Source organism: Leucopleurus acutus (assembly GCF_964270905.1).
Source record: "Leucopleurus acutus genome assembly, chromosome: 13".
NCBI classification, from domain to species: domain Eukaryota; kingdom Metazoa; phylum Chordata; class Mammalia; order Artiodactyla; family Delphinidae; genus Leucopleurus; species Leucopleurus acutus.
Genome location: NC_139155.1, coordinates 27,603,224 through 27,627,376, shown reverse-complemented (window position 1 = coordinate 27,627,376; position 24,153 = coordinate 27,603,224). Strand labels below are relative to the sequence as shown.

At 49.6% G+C, this 24,153-nt stretch overlaps 1 protein-coding gene across 1 annotated transcript in view; it reads left to right on the top strand.

Annotated features, from left to right (window-relative positions):
- ARK2C (arkadia (RNF111) C-terminal like ring finger ubiquitin ligase 2C) overlaps window positions 1–18,929 on the top strand; it is a gene marked incomplete at its 3' end in the record, with an annotated part of 102,691 nt that extends 83,762 nt beyond the window's left edge. Inside the window, exons 2-8 of the mRNA XM_082852704.1 lie at window positions 4,079–4,394; window positions 6,055–6,165; window positions 10,922–11,051; window positions 12,702–12,806; window positions 13,116–13,211; window positions 18,197–18,303; window positions 18,812–18,929. Of these exons, the coding sequence (XP_082708830.1) occupies window positions 4,079–4,394; window positions 6,055–6,165; window positions 10,922–11,051; window positions 12,702–12,806; window positions 13,116–13,211; window positions 18,197–18,303; window positions 18,812–18,929 (983 nt within the window). The remainder of the gene's footprint in view (window positions 1–4,078; window positions 4,395–6,054; window positions 6,166–10,921; window positions 11,052–12,701; window positions 12,807–13,115; window positions 13,212–18,196; window positions 18,304–18,811) is intronic.
- Between the last annotated feature and the right edge of the window lie 5,224 nt (window positions 18,930–24,153).

Here is a 24,153-nt window from a genome sequence, read left to right as displayed (position 1 = left end):
TGCTGAGAGATGACCTTTAAAGACAGGGAAGGCAGCAACCAGCATGGCCCCGGGGTGGGAATGTGCGTGGAGTGTCTGGAGATCTGATGTCGGTGGTGGGGGGGGGGGCTTGGGCGGTGGGGATCAGGGGCATGGAGCTTGAGGATCAGGCTAAGGGGTGTGCATCTCACCAGTGAGCAGTGGGGACGCCCCCTCTGAAGGCCGACCAGTTAGCAAACTTGGCTAAGATTCTTTGCTCTATGTACGGAGCTGGTCTTTTTCTTTTGGGCTGCATTGTCCAACACGGAAGCCGCTAACCACAAGTGGCCATCCGAACTAAGGTGTGTTGTAAGTGCCAGATGTACACTGGATTTTGAAGACTTAATATGAAAAAAAGCCCAATGTAAAATATCTCAATAATTTTTTTATATTGAGTACATGTTGAAACAATATTTTGGATATACTGAGTTATATAACATATACTATTAAAATTAAATTCACCTGTCTCTTTTTACTTCTTTAAAGGTGGCTACTAGAAAATTTACAATTACATATGTGGCTCACATTGTAATTTAATAGACAGTGTTGGATAGGAGTCTTTACAGTATCCTTTTTTTATAAACCCCATTCCCTTCTTCTGCAGTCATGCCTGTCTTTCAGTTAAACCCCATTCCCTTCTTCTGCAGTCATGCCTGTCTTTCAGTTAAACCCCATTCCCTTCTTCTGCAGTCATGCCTGTCTTTCAGTTAAACCCCATTCCCTTCTTCTGCAGTCATGCCTGTCTTTCACTTTGTTAACTTTCGACAGCTCTCCTTTCCCTTCTTGCCCTCCTTCGTTTGGTCACGTGGACCTTCTCCTTTTTTTACGGTATGATAGATGGTGGTGAGGGAGAAGGGGGAATCCAGAGCCTGCTTGCTCAGGCTACAGCCCCTGGACTCATGGAAGCCAGAATTCACCAGGCAGAGGAGGCCCTACTGATCTGGAATGCTGGTGGGAATTAAGGTTCTAGATCATTCTTTTCTGGCTCACTTGCAGTGAGCCAGAAATGCATTTTATTTCCGTTTTGTTTTGCAAATATTTATTTTTAAAAGATTAAAAAAAATCTATCAATGGCCTGCATGTCATTTACAAAGTCAGATAGCTCCAATATAAGACACATTTAGCAAAACAGCAATTGTCTGCCCCTTGCCCTCCCCACCCTAGTCCCACCACTAGAAGCTCAACATTTCCAACTCTTCTTCGAGTATTTACTTCCTGAAATATATGAATTACTAAGTAAATTTCTAAATAAATTCTTTTACTGCTCTTTGTTGATTTTTCAATTTTGACATTGTCTATTTTCTTCTTCTTATGGAAGAAATGTCCTTTTCTGTTCTAAAATAGTTTATTAATGCTTGTGTTATTAATATATAAATACTGTTCACTGCTGAACCAAGTAGTATGTAATAATTACACTTTCTGAACAATTTTTTCTCTTCCTAGAGGTAATAATTGTCTGCTTTCTGGGACATTTTTACAAATTCTTACCAAATGCTCTACAAAATTGGAAAATTCCTTCAAATACTATTTTCATGTGGCCAAATCTGACGGTAATGTTATATTTTTGATCCACCCCCAGCTACCCCTCAGAGCGCCCTCCCTCCTCCCTGCCTTGAAATGATTGCTGGAGGCCCTGTACAGCCATGTGCTTGGGAAAGCCCCCCCTTCCAGGTGTCACCCCCTATTTCTTTGCTCCTTTCTTTTGGTTTGCATCAGTAGTTCTTTGAGAAAGGGTGTGAGAAGATTAATTATTTTGAGACCCTCCATGGTTGAAAATGGCGTTATTCTACTCTCACGCTTGATTAATAGTTTGGCTGGGCACAGAATTCTAGATTGAACATCTTCCCCCGACACCCCTTCGGTACCTTGAAAGCAGTTGCTCTACTGTTTTCAAGCTTCCAATGTTGCCCTTGAAAAATCTGGTGCTATCCTACTCCCAGACCCTTCGAATGGGACCAGTTTGCTTTCTCTCTGGAAGGTGTCAGAATCATCTCTCTGCCCCACTGCTTGGACATTTCCCAGGGAGATGCCTTGGTGTGTGGTTCTTCTCCCCCCTCCCCCCATTTTGCTGGGCACTCAGAGGGCCTTTTCTATCCAGAAGCTGACCGTCAGTTCTGGGAAATACTTGAAATAATTTTTTTCCACAATTTTCTCCATTCTTTCTCTCTTACTAGAAAACTGTGGAATCTTCTGACTGCATCCTTCAATGCTGGTATCTTTTTCCTCAACTCCTTGTTTTCTTGTTCTGCTTCCTGGGAAATCTCCCCAGCGTTATCTTCCAGCCCTTCTGCTGAATTTCACCTCTTATATTTTTAATTTCCAAGAGCTCTCTTGTTTTTTCATTGCTCCTTTTAAAGGAGCTTGTTGTTGTCTCATGGACCTGACATCATTTTTCTGAGGATATTAATTCAAGTGTTTTGAAGTTTATTTTTTTCGGATCCTTGCATGACTTCTGTTTCTCTGAGTTTATTTTATTTTATTTTAATTTAGTATATTCTTTCTCTCTTTTCACTTTGTAATCTTCCTCAAGGGACTGGTCGTCCTTGGCTGTCTGCTCATATTGAAGAGTAGATCACTAGTAACTTCCAGAATCTGTGTGTGTGTGTATCGATATGGACCTTTCAACTTATGGGCTTTATTATGGAGTCGCCAGCGGGGACTCAACCATTTTACGGGGTACTCCCAACCAGAAGGAACTGTAGAGCTATTTCTGGGGCCAGTTTCCAACCTGGGGCTGTGGGGTTGCAGGGGAGGGGCACCTGAGTGGCAGCACCCTCTGAACCAAGAGGCAGAAGGGAGCAGGGGTTTCCAGAGTTCCATGTATAAGACTTTCGCTTAACGCCCCCCCCCCCCCCATTTGAGCACAGTGCTGAACCCCTGTCCTCCTCTACTGGAGCCTTTCTGGCTCAGTTTCCCTGCAAAATTCCAGGGCGAAGGAGCGGCAGTCACTGCCCTGCATGGGAGAGGGGAGATGCCCTGGGCAGAACTGCTCCTCATAGAGACTGGCCACCAGCCTCCCTGTTCTCAGCGCCGCCATCTCTCCTGCCACCACAGGAGTTGTCCTGACCCTTCCAGCACGTGTGGCAAGATCTGTCCGCTTCTCGTTGACTGCGCCTTCATTAGGCGCTTGGTTTCCAATTCCTCAGCTCTGCTAATTGCTCCATCTGCTTTCCACCTTCCAAAAATCTGTTGACATTTGTTGCCTGCTGATGTCACCTCTCCTGTTCTCTCTGTCCTTGTCTGTTTATTTTCTCTTTATGCCTTTGCTCTCATTTCAGTGGGGTTTGGGAAGGAGCAGATATATGTTGAACCTGTCGTGTTTAGCAGGAAGCCTCTGTAAAGCTTCCCGAGGTGCCAAGTTCACTTCCTTCCTTATTAAAGGACTCCAACGCTGAGAGCTGGATCTTTGCTTATGGAAAATTTGTAAGGCTTTGTCATCATCAAGGTCAATGTTATTTAGAAGGTAGTGGAGACTAGATTAAATGCAGCGTTGAGCCCAGCTTATTGCTGGAAATCTCTGCTTTTAAATAAATTATAATATTATAACAAATTATCTCATTCTTACTTAAAAACTTTGTGGGATTAGATTTTTTATTTTTCTTAAAATTGCATGGAAAACAACTTCTGATTGTTTTCTCTTTGGAAATTTGGGCTCCCTGTCGGCTGGGTCCTGGCTAGCCAAGTCTTCAGTAGAGTTCAGAGCTTGACTAGGCTGGACTCAATGTTCTCTGGGCATCTATTTAAAAAGGTAGTAGGGTCAATAAGGTTGCATGGGGCTGCCTCCAGGGGCCTTAAAATTCCTTTAACAAGTGTGTTCATTTAAAAGAGGATGCTTATCTATTTATTAAACAAAATACTCCCCCCACTCTCCAACACATACTGCACAGAGCCTTTACTAGGGAGCACCGATGACCATTTGTATACAAAAGTGATGACACTGTTGTGTTCTAATGAAGGTCTTGAGTTTCACCAGCTACAGGTTGGGGGTAGGGGGAGATGGGGTCTGTGGGAGAGGGGAGCAGGGCTGGTCCTCATGGAGTCTTTGTCATTGCTTCTCCAGGTGCCCCATTTCAAAGGTCTCAGCATCCTCACGCTACCTCCTGCCGCCACTTCCATCTGGGCCCCCCCCAGCCGCAGCAGCTCGCTCCCGACTTCCCCCTGGCCCACCCGGTGCAGTCGCAGCCGGGCCTCAGCGCCCACATGGCCCCGGCCCACCAGCACAGTGGCGCCCTGCATCAGTCGCTGACCCCGCTGCCCACCCTGCAGTTCCAGGACGTCACAGGTCCCTCCTTCCTACCTCAGGCCCTGCACCAGCAATACCTCCTGCAGCAGCAGCTCCTGGAAGCTCAGCACCGCAGGCTCCTCTCGCACCCCAGGTGTGTGTGCTACCTGGGCAGGGGTTGGGCGGGGCGGGGCGGGGGCAGGGCCCAGCGCTGGACCCCTGGCTTCTACCCTGCCAGGCTTGGCCAGCAGTCAGTCACCAAATGAGTCTCTGCGTAGGAGGCAGATTTTGCTCCACTTAGAGGCATTTGTTTCGGGCAGTGAGCGCTGCCTTAACCTGATATGGGTTCCCTCTGTTGTTAGTGTGTCCCTGTCATATCGCCCAGGTAACTGGCCAGGAGCTGGGTAAGTGGTGGGCTAGGATGCTCACAGTGGACTTTTCAATGCTGTGGGAGACTAGACTAGGGGACCCCTCACGTCCCCTCAAACTTCATGGTCACCAGATTCTAACATTGGAGGTCCCTAAGGGATACCTCAGGACAGGGCTGGGTCAGCCCTGCCCTCAGAGAGCCCACCGTCTGGTTGGAGAGACCAGCTATGAAACAAGTGCAGAGTAAAATGAGACAATACTAATCAAATGGGGCTGAAGTAGCTGTGGGATCCTGGGCAAGTCACTTCACCTCTCTGAGCCTCAACTGTTAAGAGAAGGAGCTGTATAAGTTAAGTGGTTCTCAGACATTTTTGTCTCAGGACCCTTTTTACACTCTTAAAAGTTACTGAGGATTACAGCAAGCTCCTGTTTATGTGGGTTATGACCATTGATACTGACCCTATTAGAAATTAAAACAGAAATTTAAAAATACTTATTAATTCATTTAAAAATAACAATAACAAAGGTATATGTTAACACCAATAATATGTTTTTCAAAAAATAACCGTATTTTTTGCATCTAAATCAGTGAAAAGAGTGACTTTTTAAAAATACACATTTACAAATCTTTTTCATGCCTGGCTTAATAGAAGATGGCTGTGTTCTCAAGTCTTCTTCTGCTCTCAAATGTGGCAGAATCACATGTCATGTAGTTTCTAGAAAATTCCACTGTTCACTTGTGAGAGAATGAGAGTGAAAAAGCAAATAACATGATAGTATTATTATGAAATTCATTTTGACCTCGTAAACCCCATGAAGGGGTCTCAGGGAGTGCCAGGGTTGCTTGGAGCACACTTTGAGCACCTCTGGACCTGAGGATCCTTAAGGCCCCGAGCATCCATGTCTGTAGAGGTTGGGGTGCCTGGGACAGAAGGTGAGTGCTGTAGGAGGTCAGAGGAAAGAGAGGTCACCATGATCTGGAGTGTTCAGGGAGGCCTTCCTGGAGGAGGTGGCTTTGCCCTGGGCCATGAAAGCTGGGAAGAGTGTGGAGAGGGTGGAGGAGAGGAGAAGAGCATGGTGGGAGCAGAGGGGGTGCACAGAGGTGGGAGAGCCTACAGGAGGCTGGTCTGTGTGTCCTGAATACATCCCACCAAGGACAGAGGGGAGCAGCAGGAGAAGGAGCAGAGAAGCTGGAGAGACCGGGTGAGACAGCTGATCTGCAGTAGTTACACCCAGGGAGAGGCTCAGTATAGGGGGCAGCCCAGAGACAGCGGGAATTTCTGAGTTATTGGCTGCTGCCCAGGAAGCTTCCTTGGAGTTGGGGAAGAGGGCTGAAGGCCGTTGCTCCACACGCAGGCTGGGGGCTGGGGCTGCTGAGCACTCCTGGGGGCTGGGCTGGCCCTGGGCAGCCCTGACGCCTGGATTCCTCCTTCCCTTCCGGGCAGGCGGAGTCAGGAGCGAGTGTCTGTCCACCCTCACCGCCTCCACCCCAGCTTCGACTTCGGCCACCAACTACAGACACCTCAGCCCAGGTACTTGGCTGAGGGCACTGACTGGTGAGTGGGGTCCCTGGGGGAGGGAGGGAGGAGGGTCTTGTCTGATCCACGGAGCTCCTGTTTCCTTCACTTCAGTGATGCCGGAGTCCTAGTCTTCAAGCCCCAGCTTTTGCCCTGTCCACCCTCAGGGCCAGATGGCCCCCCAAGGTCCTGGTTCCAGCAATGAGCTCAGATGTGGCTAGGGGCCATCATGTGCCCAGCCTTGGGCTCAGTGTTCATGGTACTGCAGGGGAGGATGGGACAGGAATGCGAAGCATTTCCCAAGCTCAGGGAGTGCTGTGAACCAGTGGTCCCTGGGAGGGGGGCGGAAAGGAGAATCTCAGGAGCTAGCATGGTCAGGGAAGGCTTCCTGGAGGGGGTGGGCCTTGAGGAGTCCAGAGAGAAGTGCCAGGGCACGCCAGCCAGGCAAAACAGGCTCATGGAGATAGAGCCAGCTGGGTTGGAGGCAAGGACTGGGGAGATTGGCTGGGGAGAGGTTGAGGGCTTGGTTGTGGTGTCTTTGTAGGCAGGGGGCCCCTGTGACGTCTTCCCACAGTCTCCTGCACTCAGGGCAGAGGGCTTTGTTGCCCTGGGATGCATCATTGCTTTGTTTTGGATATTTGGTCCCACCCTACTCACAGGTTCTAGCTCAGGGGTGGGCCGACCTAAACTAGGGCTGGATCTAGACACCTGAACACTAGACACCTGAACACTTGAAAAAGATGTGTAGTTCACTAAAGTATTTAGAGGTAAAGAGCATCACGCCTTCAACTTATTTTTAAATAGTTTAGGGAAAAAAATCCACGGAGAACTCTGTGTGTGTGTTTGTATGTATGGATGTATACGTGGAGAGAGAGAAGGAAATAGAAATGCAGTAAGGTAGTAAAATTTTAACACTTGGGGAATCTGAGTGAAGAGTATCCAGGAAGTTTTTGCAACTTTGAGGTAAAAAAGTGTGTGTGTGTGTGTGTGTGTGTGTGTGTGTGTGTCTGTTTTAAAGAATGTAAAAACAAACAAAAAACCTCAACGGAAAGGGATGGGCTATTTAAAAAACAGACGTGCATTAGTGTCATTACTCAGCCATTTAGTCAGGCGAACTGGTGTGGGCAAGGGTTGCTTTGGAAGCAGCCTAGGACCAGACACCCAGGAATGGTTCAAAAGGGTAGTTCTGGTTGACTGGACGCTAAAGGTGCTTCTAGGTGCAGGAAATGGTTGATTTAACAGGTTCCGTGTCTCCAGCTCTTAGGAGTTCTCAGGTTTTCTCTGTTAGATTTAACCCTCTCCTAAAACATAGATTGCACCACGGCCAGCTTCAGCCCAGACTTTTTCTAATTAGCAGATTCAAATTAGGAAGATTTAATTGTTGTTTGGATGAAATTCTGTCCCTCAGCAGGCAAGTCAATCCAGTTTAATTCTCTTCAGCACACAGAGCACCTGGGGTCCTTGTGTACTGCTGAGGGATCTGAACAAGGTCCAGCGTGGCAAGTGGGAGGGGATAAGGAGACGCGGTGAGGCGGGTGCTGCTGAGATGCGGCAGGCGCGGTGCGGGTTAGGCCGCCGACTTGCTTTATTTGGCCAAATCTCCTGTGCTCCTCGCTCATTTCTGTCGCTCTGCATTCCTGACCCCTGCTTGCCTGGAGAAACATAGAGGCGGGGGGCCCTGAGAGGCTGGCCTGTGCCCTAGCAGGGGACGCTGGGAGGGTCCTGGGCTGAGTCCCGCCCCGGGTCCACCCGGGGCCATTTCTGCCTGTCCTGTCCCCACTTCCCAAGTAGGAGGCCCTTTCTCCTCCCTGTAATTAGCTCTGCTCCAGCAAGGGCCATCCAAGTGGTGACGAGGGGCTTTTCATCCCACCCCTCTTTTCCAGGGAGGCCTCTTCTGCCAGGAGATGTGAGGTCTGGAAATTAGATGACAGGAAATGCATTGTAGGAGGGGCTTCGCTCACCCTCTGCAAGGATCCCTGGGAGGGAGGAGGTGGGTAGTGTGTCTGCGCACCCCCCCTTTCCTTTAGAGAATCATCAGAAACCACTGACTTCTGCCCTAGTCATTCCAGGAATTGGCATGCCCCAATAGCTCTCGTCCAGCCCCAGGCCTGAGGCTGCCTGGCCCTCCCCCCCCTTACTTTAGGAGATTCTAGCCCTACCCAAGCAGCTGTGCGCACTGAGCATCCTGGCCTGGGAGTGTGTGGGAGCAGCAGGCCTTGGGGGATAAATCCTCCCCAATCTCCCCTTTCTGGCCTGGGCCCGATAACTTGACCCTGACCTTGAGCCCTGCTCCGGTGTCTCTGTCCTTATCGTGCTCCTTTGACTCAGTCCTGGGTTCACAGTTCTGACTCTGCCCCCAGTGCAGATGGCAGCCTGCGTGGCCACACAGCCCTAGCCCTGCCTGGGCACCTCGGAGAGGGGGGTAGGGGTGAGAGCTTCCTACCATCCTTCCCCTGCAAGCAGCTCGGCCTCAGCTAAGGAGCCCTGTTCGAGGATCCTGGGTTTGGGAAGGGATTTTTGATGAGATGATAAAAGGGGATCCCAGAGCCCACTCAGGCCCAACCTGGGCAGATCACCTCTCTCATCTGAGGGCTGAGGTGTCTTTTGCCTCTCCACTCAGCATTCCTAGAATTGGAGGGATTCTGTTCCCAGTTCCTTGGGGCTTTGCTTTTGGTAGAATTCCCTGAACATCTCTCTGCTACTTTGAATCTGTTGGATTCCCTGGGACTGCTGGGCAGGTGCTAAGAGTCAGAGTTTCTGCCACGTGAGGTGCCCCGGGGAACTCCTTTCCCCGAGGCAGGTCATGGGGTGAGCCCAGACGAGGATCGGAAACCCTGGAGCCCCTAACTGGCTAGCCTGGGCCCATGGATAAGGCACTGGCCTTCTTCAGGCCTCCGCTGGGCCTGCAAAAGTGAGGGACTGGACTAAGAGAATTTCTAAGTTTGCTTCCAACTGGCTCCAAGAGTTACCTCATGTCCCAAGTGACAGACTCATCAGGAGTTGTTCCAGGGATGTGGGCTAATATATAGAAGAAATGTAGGAATATATATATATATGTCATACTGTGTAGACATCACAGCTGGAAGCAGAAATTCCTTTAATGCTCCTCATATTAAAAAAAAAAGGTAGGGCTTCCCTGGTGGCGCAGTGGTTGAGGGTCCGCCTGCCGATGCAGGGGACGCGGGTTCGTGTCCCGGTCTGGGAAGATCCCACATGCCGCGAAGCGGCTGGGCCCGTGAGCCATGGCTGCTGAGCCTGCACGTCCGGAGCCTGTGCTCCGCAACGGGAGAGGCAGCAACAGTGAGAGGCCCGCGTACCGAAAAAAAAAAAAAAAAAAAGTATTTGTTGAATCAGGCTTTTTTTCCTGTAGTTTCCCCTCATCTGGATTTTGCTGGTTATGCTCTGGAGGTGTCACCTCAGACGCCCCTTGGTTTGCTAAACTCACTATACACTGGCACCCAGGTTGCGACTTGAGCAGATACAGCTTCAACTTGCATTTTCTGGCAAAAAACACTTCATACGAGGTGCTGTGTTCTTCCAGCAGATAGCTGGTTGTCTCTCCTGTGTGATGTTAGTAGCAATTGATAATCTTTGCCCAGATCCTTTATTTCTTTAGGGGATGAAAGAATGTGACAAATAATTCAATCATTCCTTATTCATTTATTAGCTAGAAAACTTTCATAAAGAGCAATTTTCCTTCATCCACGATTTGGTTACCCTGCAGTACAGTTAACAGAGGAAAGGCAGGATAAATGTTTGGTTCTTCCCCTTTATTTTTTATTTTATTTTACTTTTTGCGGTACGCGGGCCTCTCACTGTTGTGGCCTCTCCCGTTGCGGACGGAGCACAGGCTCCGGACGCGCAGGCTCAGCGGCCATGGCTCACGGGCCCAGCCGCTCCACGGCATCCTCCCGGACCGGGGCACGAACCCGTGTCCCATGCATTGGCAGGCGGACTCTCAACCGCTGCGCCACCAGGGAAGCCCCTTCCCCTTTATTTATTAGTTTTCAAAATGAAGCATTGGTTCCCTAGCATCCTTCAAAGGGGACCAGTTTTCTTTAGAATCATTTCATTCTCACGGATTTGAACCTATTTGATGTATTTTAGTCTATTGCAGTTACACTCATTGATACAAAATGCCCAAAGTCTGCCAGTGGGAGCCTCTCCAGGATGGTTCCCGAATCCTTTTGACTTGACCTTGATAACTTTCTTGCTTTTAGTTATGACAAGATGTTTCAATCTCATGTTGAACATTTTTTTTTTCTGTCTCAGACCAGAACTTAGCCATTTTCCAAGGAACACTGGATCCTTTTCAGTTGATTGATTTTTAAGTGAAATGAGTTTCCTGTATGGTGAGGAGCAGGGGCGGTGGTCCAGGAGAGCTTTCCTGCCTCACAGCTGCAGGTCCCTCTCCTATTATTTTCTCAAAGTGGTTAAAGTATGGCCTCTGCCCCCCTCCACTCTATCTGGAGCTGTCTTTCCTTTGCTCTGTATCCGTGACCGGCTTATTTGGATTCCTCTTTCAGCATTTCTCTCAGGGACGGGCTTTGGTGCACTAGTCTCAAGTAGTGTGAGGCCCAGACTATACCGGTCCCTTCGATCTAGCAGAGCCCTTCCTTCTCCGAGTCTCGGCTCCCTTCGCCGTAAAGAGAGGGGCGGGGCTGGGCGAGACTGAACCCCTTGCAGCTCCGGCAGTTTGTGACTCTGATTCTACTCGACGGGCTTGATGTCTGAGGTCCCTTCTGCAACCCGATGGCCGGATCACCTGTGCTTCACCGTGGCTGTGTCCCTGCAGGGATCTCAGTGTGGACACCGGCTTGAGTCCCGCTCAGTTCCAGGTGCGGCCCATGCCCCAGCACTATCAGCATTACCTAGCGACTCCTCGAATGCACCACTTTCCCCGAAACTCCTCCTCCACGCAGATGGTGAGTGAGAGGCTCTGCCAGGAAACTGACTCCCTTGCTGCCTGTTGGTGCCAATGGTGGGCTGAGGCCTGTGGCTCCCTTGTGTCCTGCCCGGCTGTGTCCTGAGCACAGGCAGGTCAGCCGCTCCCCTCCCCTCCCAGCTCCTATTCCCAACTGGGCTTGAAGGGGAAAGAAAGCAAAGCTGCTGGACCAGAAGCCAGCACTGCTGAAAGGAGGTGGGGCACTGGGGGTGGGGCAAGGGGCCCTGTGGCAGGCCCCGGTCTGGGGGGTGGGAGGTGGAGTGAGGGAGGGTGGGGGGAAGGCTCAGGGCTAAGAGCAAGCAGCGTAGTCCCTGGACCCCACGTGACCTCATGTAGTTAATTTATTGGGTCAGCTTCTCCCGGGGCTTTGGTTTTACTTATCCGTGAAATGGGATGAACATGCCTGGGGTGGGGAACACAGGAGACCCCAGAAGTGGCCCCTGAGGCTGCCTGCTGATCTGCTGCTGCCTTGTGCAGAGGGCCGGCCTTCAGCGCCGCAGGGTGTGGCGACTGTGGTGGGGTTTGGGGCCTTTGCGTCCCTGGCATCCCGAGCTGTGTGGAATGAAGGTGAAGATAGTCCACTAAAGCAGCAAAAGGCTGATTGAAAACCTTATTTCCAGACAGCTTCTTCATGCTGCTGCCCTAGAGCATAATTCGGCCCTTCCAGCCCTTGCCTTTGCCCTTTAACCACTCAGCACCTCAGTCTCCTCATGTGTAAAATGAGACGCTTGGATGAATAATCCCAGAATCCTTGTCAGCTCGGAAGTTCTAAGGTTCGCCTTAAGAAGCACCATCTCCTAAGAATAACAGCTAGTGGTTACTGAGCACTCGCTGCATACCAGGCACCGTTCTAACCACTAGCCTCGCAAAAACACCACACGAAAGGTTTTATCCCTGTTTTACAGATTGGCAAACTGAGGCGTAGAAAGATTAAGTCCAGGATCGTGCAGGAGTAAGCTGAGGAGCTCTGACTCACAGCTGGAGACAGGGTGAGGGTCAGGGTGAGGTGAGTGAGGCAGGGCCGTGCAAGGAAAGGATCAGATCCTGTTCTGATTTAAAATTTTGATAGTTTGTTCATTATGGATTCTTTGCATTAATTTTGATTTTAAAATACTACATTAAAGTATTATTTATCTTGGTTACTGAGTCATTCGGTGCCTCCTTAAATTTTGTGCCCTCACTTGCCCCACCCTGTTCTGGGCAGTACAGAGCAGAGGGGAAGGGAGTGAACTTTGCCATCCGACTGCCTGGGTTTGAAACCATGGTTCTGTCACTTACTTCATCCGCTTGTGTCTCACTTACCCTATCAGCAAAATGGGAATAGTAATTGCACCCAGGTTACAGGTCAGGTGAGATGACTCAGTTAATCGTTTGAAGGGCTTAACAGTGCCTGCCATGAAATAAATGCCCAGTCAGGTTAGTTGTTACTTTACTGATTTTGTTATTCTTTCTGGGGCTGGTTCGGCCCAGGCTTCGTTCTTGATGAGGACAGGGGGACACAGGAGGAGGAAAGACAGCGCTTCCGAACACCGCAGCATCTCAGGGGTGCGCTGATTGGCTACGGGAGGGGGAGTCAGAAGGTGGGCTCTTGGAGCCTGGAATCCTGTCTGAGGCGTTTTCTCCCCAACAGGTCGTCCATGAAATCCGAAACTACCCTTACCCTCAGCTTCACTTCCTTGCTCTCCAGGGACTGAATGCCAGCAGACACACCTCCGCTGTGCGGGACAGCTATGAGGTACGCCCCGCCCCTCTGTCTGGGGACCCTCCCGTCAGCCTGGCTCCCGCCGGCTTGGTGGAGATGCCACTGTCCCCTCTCTCTCCCCTGCGGGTGGGGAGGGCATGGGTTATAGGCGTAGCCTCAGGGTTGAGAGTAGGAGAGAGAAAAAGAGAGTGAGTAGAGATCTCGCAGTCTTTGAGCATTTGACAATTCTTCCCATCGACGTGAATGCTCTGCAGGTCTCTCAGTGCCCCCCCTCCTTATCATGAGTGCATGCGTGTGTTTGCACGTGCAGAATGCACACATCCACATGTTCTCTCTTTGTAGGAGCTGCTGCAGCTCGAGGACAGGTTGGGAAGTGTGACTCGGGGAGCTGTACAGAACACCATTGAGAGGTTCACCTTCCCCCACAAGTACAAGAAGGTGAGCCAACCAGCAGGTCAGCCTGCATAGCTGGGGTTGGGGTGGGTGCGATCTAGTTGGCCCCGGCCCAGCTTTCCACCGAGGGGCACGGTCCGAACTCTAGAAGCTTTTGCTCTGGCTAGATGCTCTGAAGCTCTGCTACCTTCCCAGGGCCTTCTCCCTTGCTTCTGCCAGGTGTGACCAGGAAGGGAGCTGGGTATGTGTGTGTGCATGTGGACTTGTGAGTGGGTGTACAGAGAGATGAATGTTTGTATCTGAATGAGGAGGGCCAAGGGAGCACCTGCACTGCAGGCTAAGATTTACCCTAGAAAAGATTCCAAGTCCAATCTCACACGTGGACAAACAGGCGGCTAAGGCTTCAGAGCGTAGGTTTCCAGTCCTCGGTGAGCGTCAGGTTTGCGTGGGCTGCTTTTAAAGCCACAGATTCACAGGCTCTACCCTAAGCCTGTGGAAGAAGACTCTCCAGGAAGACTCTGGAGTAGGACTGGAGTCCAGGAATTGGAGTTAAATTAAAAAAAAAAATTCAAATAAATAAGAAATTTGGAAGTAACCAATCTGTCTTTCAATAAGTAAATGGGTAAGTAAACTTTGGTAGATCCATACAATGGAATATTATTCCATGATTTAAAAAAATAAGCTATTAAGCCATGAATAGATGTGATGCAGAAAATATGTATTAAATGCATATTAGTAAGTGAAAGAAGCTGACTTGAAAAGGCTGCATACTGCATGATTCCAAATACACAGCATTCTAGAAAAGGTAAGAGTAGACAGTAAAAAGATCCACTGTTGCCAGGGGCTTTAGGAGAGGGATAGGCAAATGAATAGTGGATGATAGGGGACTTTTAGGGCAGTGAAACTATTTTTTATGCTACTATAATGGTGGACATGACATGACATTATGCATTTATTAAACCCTTAGAACCCTAATGTAAATTAATGGACTTTATTAATAATGATGTATCACTCCTGGTGCATCAGTTGTAACAAATGTACCACACTAGTGCAAGATATTAATAGGGCAAACTGTGAGTTTTGAGAGGGGAAGGGAGGGAACACACTGTATTTTCTGCTGAGTTTTCGAATAAACTAACACTGCTCTATGAAATAAAGTCTGCCATGAAAACAGGTAAATAAATACTTTTTTTTTTTTGCGGTACGCGGGCCTCTCACTGTTGTGGCCTCTCCCGTTGCGGAGCGCAGGCTCCAGACGCGCAGGCTCAGCGGCCATGGCTCACGGGCCCAGCCGCTCCGCGGCATGTGGGAGCTTCCCAGATCGGGGCACGAACCCGTGTCCCCTGCATCGGCAGGCACACTCTCAACCACTGCGCCACCGGGGAAGCCCAATACTTTTTAAAATTTAGGAATTAAAAGCTTGAGAAGCACTGAGAAACCTGGAGAAGGAAAATGCTCATGGTGGTCAAGCCAGAGCCCATCTTCACCCCCTCAGGAGGCCACAGGCTGCAGTGGCTGTGAGCACTAGGTGTTGGAAACAGACGGGGCCAGTTTTGAATTTCAGTTTTACTACTGTCTTTGGGCTGCTATAACAAAATGCCTTCTACTTGGTGGCTTAAACAACAGACATTTATTTCTGACAGTTTTGGAGGCTGGGAAGTCCAAGACCAAGGCACTGGCAGATTTGGTTCTTGGTGAGGGCTCTCTTCCAGGCTGGCAGACGGCTGACTTCTTGCTGTGTCCTCACATGGCAGAGAGGAAGCTCTGGTGTCTTTTTCCCCTCTTGTAAGGGCACCAATCCCATCATGGGGGACCTACCTTCATGACCTCACCTAGACCTAATTACCCCCCAGAGACCCCATCTCCATCACATTGGGAGGGGTGGTTAGGGCTTCAACATATGAATTTGGGGTGAGGGGGACAAACACTCAGTCCCTAACCACCACTTAGAGCTGTGTAACTCCGGACAGCTTACTTGGCTTTTCTGGCCCTTCCCTGGCCCTTTTTCATGCAAAATGGGAAAGATATGTTAGTAGCTGCCATAGGGGGACTCTGGGGATTCAGTGGGACAGTGCATATACACAGCTTAGCACGGTGCCCAGTACCTGGTGACTGCTCAGGAGTAGGGAGCTGCTCTCACCTTGATTCTAGGCTTGCCCAGGTACCCATGGTGTCAGTGTCAAAGACCATGAACCTTGGTCTATGCTCCTCATGGAGGCACTGGATTTACCCATCAGTGATTCCAATCAACATTTACTGACACATCTATTATGTGTCAGTCATGGATAGTATGTTAATAGAGGAAACAACAGTATTTCAGTAATTAAGTGTGTCATCTGCATGGAGAAAAGGATCATTCTCTGGAGGGAGAGCTTGAAGCTTCTGGAGAAGGATGTGGAAGGGAGTGAGGTACGTTCAGGAGCCCGGGAACAACTTCTACCTTCCTGACCAGGGTGGGCTCACTCCTGCCAGAGATGCACACTTCAGCTGTCATTACTTCAACAGGCTGAGAGGAGATAAGGAAAAGAACTAATGCTAAGAATGAAAAGGGAAAATGGACTGAACCAATGACATAAAGAGTTGAGCTAAAAAAATTATGGGAATAAAAGGAGACTTAAGGGAATAAAATATTATAAAAACAGGAATAAGAAGAATTAAAAATGCAAAATGATAGCATTTAAGATCCCCCAAAATATAAAAAAAATTTAAAAATTTAAACTGAGAGTAAAATAATACAAAACAAAAAAGGATATTTTAAAATAGCAATGATATAAGAATAAATAAAAATATAGTCAAAAAGAAAATATAAAAAAACAAGAATTAGGAAAAGATATGAAAATTACATGCAAATTTAATGTCAATATCATCGAAGTGAAAACAGAACGTTAATGAAAATGAGAAGGTATGGGCAGAAGGGACAGTTCCCACATAAGGTTCTGTGTGGGAACCTTTAAAATACATATGAAATTCAAAATGCTGAAGAAACTTGTAGTTAAAATAAAAGTTACATAGATAATGAAAAGAGAAGGCAAAAACTGGAAGACCTAAAAGATTAAAAAGACAAAGGAAGAAATAGGATAAGATTTGAAAAGAGACAATATAGTTTAAAGAAATATAGATTAGATATAGTAAAACAAGGTAGGACTATTAAGTTAAAATTGTTAACTATAAAAAGGAAAGCCTGAATAATGATGGGAAAAAACAATAGAAACTAGTCTCAATGGTATTCTGTATGGAATTCCCTTTTCTCAAAGGGCCAACTAAAAGAAGGTCACTCCACCAGCAAACACGGCTGGGTTCTTGGGCAGGCAGATCATCATGACTCCATTCATACTCCAAACCCATGACAATTATAGGGGACTATGGATGTAATTCTGATTTTCTGGTTAAGGGTAAACTTATTGCAGTAGGGTGTATAGGGCACAGGGAGGCTGACAGCAGAAGGTACAGATTTTCTTGTATGTTCTAATAAGGTTACACAATTCCCCAGACTACTTCAGACTCCGGAGCTGAGGACCAGGGACCAGACTGGGGAGACCTGGCATTTAGGCCTGGCCCGAAGGTCATAGTCACTCTCTGGGTGATCGTTATCTTGTGACTCTTCAGATTTCTCTTGGCAAGATGACCTTTAAGTCTGCTTATCCCTGGAGAGGGGGGAAAAGGTTGAGTTTTCTTCCCATGGGTATTATCAGAATGTTTCACTGCATAGCATGGAGATGGGAACAAGAAAGTGGGCTGATTCCATTCACTGATTACATTCCTTCCTCCCCAGAATATTCTTTTAAGCACCAGTGATGTGCCTTGTACTTGACCAAGTGTGGGGCAGTATCTAAAGAAGGGTGAGCCATGGTCCACACCATCCAAGAGCTTGGAACTTTCTACATAGTAGTTAACTATCTTCAAATAATTAGCAAAGAATTTAAAACAGGACAATTAAAGTCAACAAGTATAAACTGAGTGCTTGCATGATGTCTAACATGATATTAGAACTAGTGCTTACCTTTTTAAAAACTTAATACCTTTTAAAAAAAATTGAAGTATAGTTGATTTACAATGTTGTGTTAGTTTCCGGTGTACAGTGGAACTAGTGCCTATTTTAACGGAAATTTCTGGACAGGCAGAGAGATCAAACAACATAGAATAAGTGTGGTACAAATTATAGGAGGTAATGCCCAGTTGAGGAAATCTGCCTTCATCTAGTAATGAAAGAAAAAGTGAATAGACATTAGTTCAGAGAAAGAGAGGAAGGAAGGAAGAAAGGAAGGGAGGGAGGGAGGGAGGGAGGGAGGAAGGGAAAAAAGAGTGAATGGATGGAAGGATGGATGGATGGACAGCTGAAGCATGCTGAACCTGAAAGTGGAGGGAGAAGTCTGGAGGCAAGGATATAGGTTGGAAAGGATGTAAGGAGGAGTGGACAGCATGAGGGGACTAGAAAAGAGGAAGCAGTTTATGCACAAGCCATAGTTTTCCAAAGATTGGTTCATTAGGTACTCAATTCCTTCCTAAACTCTACGACTCTAGGACAGTATAAAGTTTAGACCTGGGACATAAGTTGCCTGGAACAACAAAAACTGCTTGGCCTCTTCCGCTGCTCCACTCCTGCACTCTGTATCCTGAAGCAAGGAGGGGGCATGGGGAGGAGGCAGGGAGAAGGGTCTGGGAAGCGCACAGAAGTCTGGGTGTTACTTCAGAACTTAAAAAGTGACTGACTCGGGCTTCCCTGGTGGCGCAGTGGTTGAGAGTCCGCCTGCCGATGCAGGGGATGCGGGTTCGTGCCCCAGTCCGGGAAGATCCCACATGCCGCGGAGCGGCTGGGCCCGTGAGCCATGGCCGCTAAGCCTGCGCGTCCGGAGCCTGTGCTCCGCAACGGGAGAGGCCACAACAGTGAGAGGCCCGTGTACTGCAAAAAAAAAAAAAAAAAAAAAAAAGTGACTGACTCACAGGGAAAGAAGGCTGAAAGGGAGGGGGCAGCTGTGGATGAAAGACAGGGGCCTCCAGGTGAGTCGGTGCTCTTCCTCTGCTTCACACAGCGAAGACCCCAGGATGGCAAGGGCAAGAAGGAAGAGGGGGAGGAGTCAGACACAGATGAGAAATGCACGATCTGTCTGTCTCTGCTGGAAGATGGAGAAGATGTGAGGTAGGAGCCCCACCTTTTGAGTCCCCCCTCTTCCTTCATGGGGATTGGTGATCAGTCCTGCACCGTGTGTCAGGAGTGCTTGTTTGCCTGTGCACGTGTGTGAACGTGCCAAGTGTGCACAGTGTGCTCTGTGGTTGTCCTAGGAAGGTGGGGTGTGGAACATTCTAGATGTGTGGTGCCCATGGTGTGGACTCCCGGACACAAAGCTAGGAGAACAGAGAGACATTTGGCCTGAATGGATCTCACACAAAGTCCTGGCTTCATTTCAGGTTGATCTGGAGGGCCAGGAGGAGGAGGGCCTTGGGGCTTTCCTTCCTGTCCTGAATTCCCATCCTAGCCACAGCCTTACTCCGTGGCAGAGCCCCCAGAACCTTCTTTGGCCAGGCCCCCAGTGGTCCTGGGTGTGAGTCTCCTCATTCCCCGAGTAGAGTCAGTGTCCCTTGGCTCCTGGCACAGCCCGGGGCCCTTCTCCTTGACCATTCGTCCGACTTACCCTCCTCTCTTCCAGGCGCCTACCCTGTATGCATCTCTTTCACCAACTGTGTGTGGACCAGTGGCTCGCCATGAGCAAGAAATGCCCCATCTGCCGAGTGGACATTGAGACACAACTGGGAGCTGACAGCTGAGGGAGGAATTAGCCAGTGGACACCCCATTTTCCTTCACCAGGTCCCCCCACGGCCATAGCCCTTGCAGCCAAACTTTGCCTTCTGAGCCATTTGATGTAGAGGAAAAGCCTGCAAGCACATTTTGTGGAAAGAGGAGTTGGTGGTATCCGTGTCTGAGGAAAGGAGGGGGTGGGGGAGGCCCACCTGTCCAGAGTGGTGACTGCCCCGTCCGTCCGTCCATGTCCATCCACCTGCTTTGCGGGAGGGAGGGAGCTGGCAGTGCCCGGAGCAGGGGTGGGAAGGGGGGGCCCATGCTGCTGAGAATCTAGATGTGATCCTGCAGGTCCTAGCCGATAGCCCGGCCCCTCAATCCTGTCCTTTGAAGGATTGTATATATACCTCTTGACCACGTAGAAACCATGTAGGGGTCTCTAGCTAATTCTGTGGATGGCAGCCAGAGCATGTTAGCTTAAGAAAAATGTTGTGTGTGGTGCTCTAGTCATCTGTGGTGGACATGTCGCTGTTACCGAATCCGCACCAAATAGTTCTCATTGAGTTTCTTGTTTTGGTGCCTGACTGAACCAACCAACGACAGCCCGAATCTTCCCGTCTTTACGAGAGAAAAGGAAAAAGGAATCAAAGGTGAAGAAAAAAGCCAAATCCTGTTTACGGTGAAAAAGGATGGTTGTTTCACCCAGGTTGGGAGGCGGGGGGGGGGGGGGGGTCTCGTTTTGTTTTTGTTTTCTCTTGGCTTTTGTTTTTCTCATGTTTACAGTGCACGGAGCGTGGAGGGGCGTCCAGGAAAGAGGAGGACTGGAAAAGGAGCAGATGGGGACTTAGATGGGCCTCTGAGGGGCTCAGCCGGGGTTGGGAAGGCAGCATTTGAGTAGGCGAAGGGGAGAGGTCTGTCTTGAAGGAGGGCTCCCCACTTCCAGAGCCCATCTACTTAGCTCCAACTATCCCCCCCTCCCCCCAGTTCCACATTGAACCAGGAGGCGTCAGCTTTCAGCCAGAGCTGCCCCAGGTTCCTCGGAGCCAGGATACCCCTGCTCACGCCAGCTTCTTCCTTTGGCTGTGCTTATGCCCTGTCGCAAAGAGGCCATTTGGCCACTGCCCCTCTAATGCAAAAAATCAACCAGATGCTAAAGATAAAGTAGCATAGGTGATGGACACCTGGTCTTGGCCAAAGTGCTCTCAGCTAGCACGCAAGGGCTGAGGTCAAACACCGTGGACCTCGAGGAGGACCTTGAGCTTCCTTTGGAATGTCTCAAATCCTGATGAAGTCCCTCAGAGATGGCCCTGGCCCAGAGACCACCTTGGCTGGGTTTGGGAGGCCCTGTGTTCCTAGCCTCTGGCTCTTTCTCTTTAATAACCTTGGGCAGGTCCCTTTCTTTCTCTGTGCCTCAGTTTCCTTCTCCTTACAGTGGGGAGAAACAACAGTGCATCCCCATTTCCACCTCTTCTACCTCACCTAGATGTTGTGAGGATTAACACTCTCTGCCCAACGCATTCTGTGCTCTCTCCTGGGAACTTCCTTGGGGTTTAGGGATGGGGGTGGTTGGAGACAAGACCTGGAAGTTCCAAGTGACACCATACAGTGTGTTTTTCTGAACCACTCCATAATTTTTCTGAATCTCAAAGGGAGCAGAGAGGTGGGAGGACAAGAGAATGGAGATGCGAAAGTCCACCAAATTCCAACCCCAACCCAACTTTCTTTGTCCATCTGTGGAAAACACCAGCTCAGCTAGAATTCTGCTCTCTTCCTTTGGCTCTCCTGCTCACTCCTTCTCTCTCGCATTTGCACTGCCCTCAAAGCCTCCCCCTCCCCTCACCCCTTGCCCCAGTCTCAATGCCTTTATATCAGTAAGAGAAGACTAAGGGGAACAGGATGCTTAGCACATATATGAAGAAATTCCATAAGGTTAAGAAAATTTGAGTCTGCATTGTTGCTTACCACGGGTAAAACCAGGACCAATGGGTAAAAATGATGGGGAGGCAGATTTTGGCTTGAGGTAGAACCTTCTAGTACATGTGGAGCTGTCAGGTGGAGGATGGCTGCTGTGGACACCTGCAGGCAGAGAGTGGGGGTCATGGCTTCTGGAAGGAGGGTTACTCAAGGATCTCACTCAGCCCAAGACCATCCGTACCGAGTACCTGCCAGTGCAGGTTCTGGAGGAGACAACAGCCAGGGAGACGACATCCCTGGCCTCCAGGAGCTTACAGTCCAGTTGAGGAGCTAAGGCAATAGTGCGCAAAGCGTGGCTAGTCTGATCCGAGGTTAATGGCACGAGCATTATACTGTCCCATTCAGTGGTTGCAGTGTGTGAACAGTGTCTCCTGGGCCAACGGCTGGAGAGCCCATGAGTGGGAAAGTACTTGTCAGGATTTTGGAGAGAGCTAGTTACTAGCAGCCCCAGGAAGTTGGGAACTCTCCTTACCCTGCTTTGACCCAGAGGTAGGCAGGGTGGTCCAGGGAAGGTCACTCCCCACCTAGTCTCAGTCCTTTGTTCTTCTCTCCCAGGCTGGCTTGCAAGGCTAGCAGGTGGTGGGTTGGTGGGGAGGCCGGAGGGAACGGGAGCTGGTGTCTGGCTTCCGTCTTGGCTCTTGACTGACAAAGTGGGCAGCTCTAGAACCTGCCTCCTTCTCTCTGGGCCTCAGTTTCCTCAGCTGCACACAAAGAGGTTGGATTGGATGCTTGCTAAATTTCCTTCCAACAATCACATTCTCTGATCCTCCCTAACATCAACACATTTTTCAAGGTGGGAGAGCTCTGTGCCCACCAAGCTGTTGACAACAACCTTCCCCGAAGGCACTAATGCCTGTATCATAGGCTGAGAGTGGGATGGGTCCCCTCCTCCCCCCAGTTCTCTGCAGGCTCCCTGAGTGCCCCAGGCTAACGTTAGCCAGTGAGTGGGATGAAGGTCACCCAGAGGGGAGAGGTCAGCTCTGACTTTGCGGGTAGACCCTGGAGCCCCCCATGCCCATCTCTCTGGGGCCCTCCTACCTTGCAGGTGGGCACCTCCCAGCCACCCGCTTCCTCAGCAGGCAGCCAGGCGGGGTGAGAAGAGAGGAGAGGGGTCTGTGCTTCCCCTCCCTCGACGTCCGGGAGCCTGGGAAGACCGGAGAAGAGGCAGGCTTTGGCTTCAGCCCCCTGTCGTCCTTCGACCCCTTCTTGACTGAGACGCATGAGTGCCTTCTGGGGCGAGAGCTGCCCCAGGATTCCAGTTGGGCCTCCTGCCGCATTGCAGCCCTGGCCGCAGCGGGTCGCCAAGGACGCCAATCTTCGAAACCCACAAACCCAGGCCACCTGGCGCGGCGGGGGCGGAGCCTGGGCTCCTCCTCCAGCTGGGCCCCTGGCCCAGCCCTCGCCCCTACCCGTGGCGGGACTCAAGCTCCTCTTCTGCAAATGTTTCCAGCCTCCGTGCAAGTATTCTTAACTCTTTACGCCTAATGAACAAGCACAGTTTTTTCAACGGTGAAGAAAAAGCACCAGATTTTTTTTTTCCTGAAGAAATCCCCCAAGCCCCCGCCTACCGGCGGGACAGACACTCCCCGCGTGGGGCTGTAGCAACGTCTGTCAGGTCCCCCCCCTCGTGTTTCATCTCCTGCGCGCGCGTAGAGCAAATGCTAGAGCGATTTCAGCTGATAGAAAAACAAAAATGAAAAAAAAAAAAAACACAAAAAACAAAAAACATGGCACGTTGCTAGTTTACAGGGTTTTGTGAGTTTAAATGCCTTATATTTAACAATCATAATTTATGACTAACTTGTAGATATCGTGGGTTCTTATTTAATTATTTTTATAGTTGTTTTGCATTTTTAATTATAATTTATTTATTTAGAAAGGATACTAATTTTTTTTATTACTCCTATTACCTCATTTTGGCGTTGTTTCTGGGAGTGGAATGCTTTGCATGCATTGGTACGATGACAAACAACTACGAATACAAAAAAAAAAAAAAAACTTAAATAAAATTCCGCGAACTTTATTTCGTCCAGACTATCAGGGTGTGTGATTGCAAGCTGTCCTACTGTGGTGCTGGCCTCTTTGGATACATTCCATACGAAATGCAAACCTTTGATTCTGTATGCTGTGATCCTAGTGAAAAACTCCAATATAGTGACTGTATTTAGCACATATATAAATATAATTTGCACTCGTCAGCAGACTGGGGTAAGCCTTTCACTTGCTATCCTTGCCCGTTCTCCTCAACCCCCATTCATTAGCCTGTTTCTTTTCTCCTTCTCCCTGTTTCCACACCTCAGGCCACCCTGCCCCCATCCTCTGAGGAAGGTCCGGGGGCACTCTCTCCACCTGCGCTGCAAATCTCTCTGGTTCCAGAACTGGGTCCTTTGGACATTACCAGCAGGAGCATCTGAGAGCCAAAAGCCTGATTTATTAGAACGAGCTCTGAACCGGGGGTCAGGAGGCTTGGGTTTTCAGCAGCTCTTCTGCAAACTTCCCCGTGACCTTGAGCAAGTCCCTTGGCCTCCCTGAGTCTCAGTTTTCTGGGTTGGGGTGAGGAAGGTGAACTGGAGGGTTTCTCTAGGGTCCCTCAGACTTGGATAGAATATGACACAGAGCCGGTGGGAGCCCACCACGCTGTGCTCCCTCATCCTCTTAGGAGAGAAGAAAGGGAGGGTACAGGGAAGGAGAGGTGAGGAGAGGAAGAGAGTGGACTGAGAATTTATCCAGCGGATTTGCTCAAAGGAGAAACCTGGAAGGATGTCTGTCCTTTTACACGCAGCAACATGGGTGGACACATCCCTGGACATGTGCTTTCACAGGTTTAGTGGTCATTTGGAGAGTGAGCTAAAATCCGTGTCTTGTTGGATATGGGGATGGGGTTGGCAGACTATAAGCCCCAGACTGTGGCATTTGGGATTGACACCCCCATCCTACCCTCTCCAGGAGGCTTTGTTGTTGAGGCATCGCCCTTGACAGCAGATTGGGGCACAGATTTTGGACCCATGGTCTCTCCTCCCAGCATCTCCTTCACCCTCTGCCATTGCTCCAAGGGGCCTGTGGGCAGGAGCGAGTGCTGTGGAGAACGGGTGTGGGCCTCCAATCTCACTGCCCCCCAGGAGGAGTGGGAGGGGAGAGTTTGAGGAAGCAGTAGCTTCAAAGCCTGGCACAGCGGTGAGCCCAGCAGTTTTTGAGCCAAAAGGAAAGCGGAGGTCCCTGTCCCCAGGGGCAGCCTCTGAGCTGCTCCGACTCTGCATGTCAGCCTCGTCCCGCCTCGC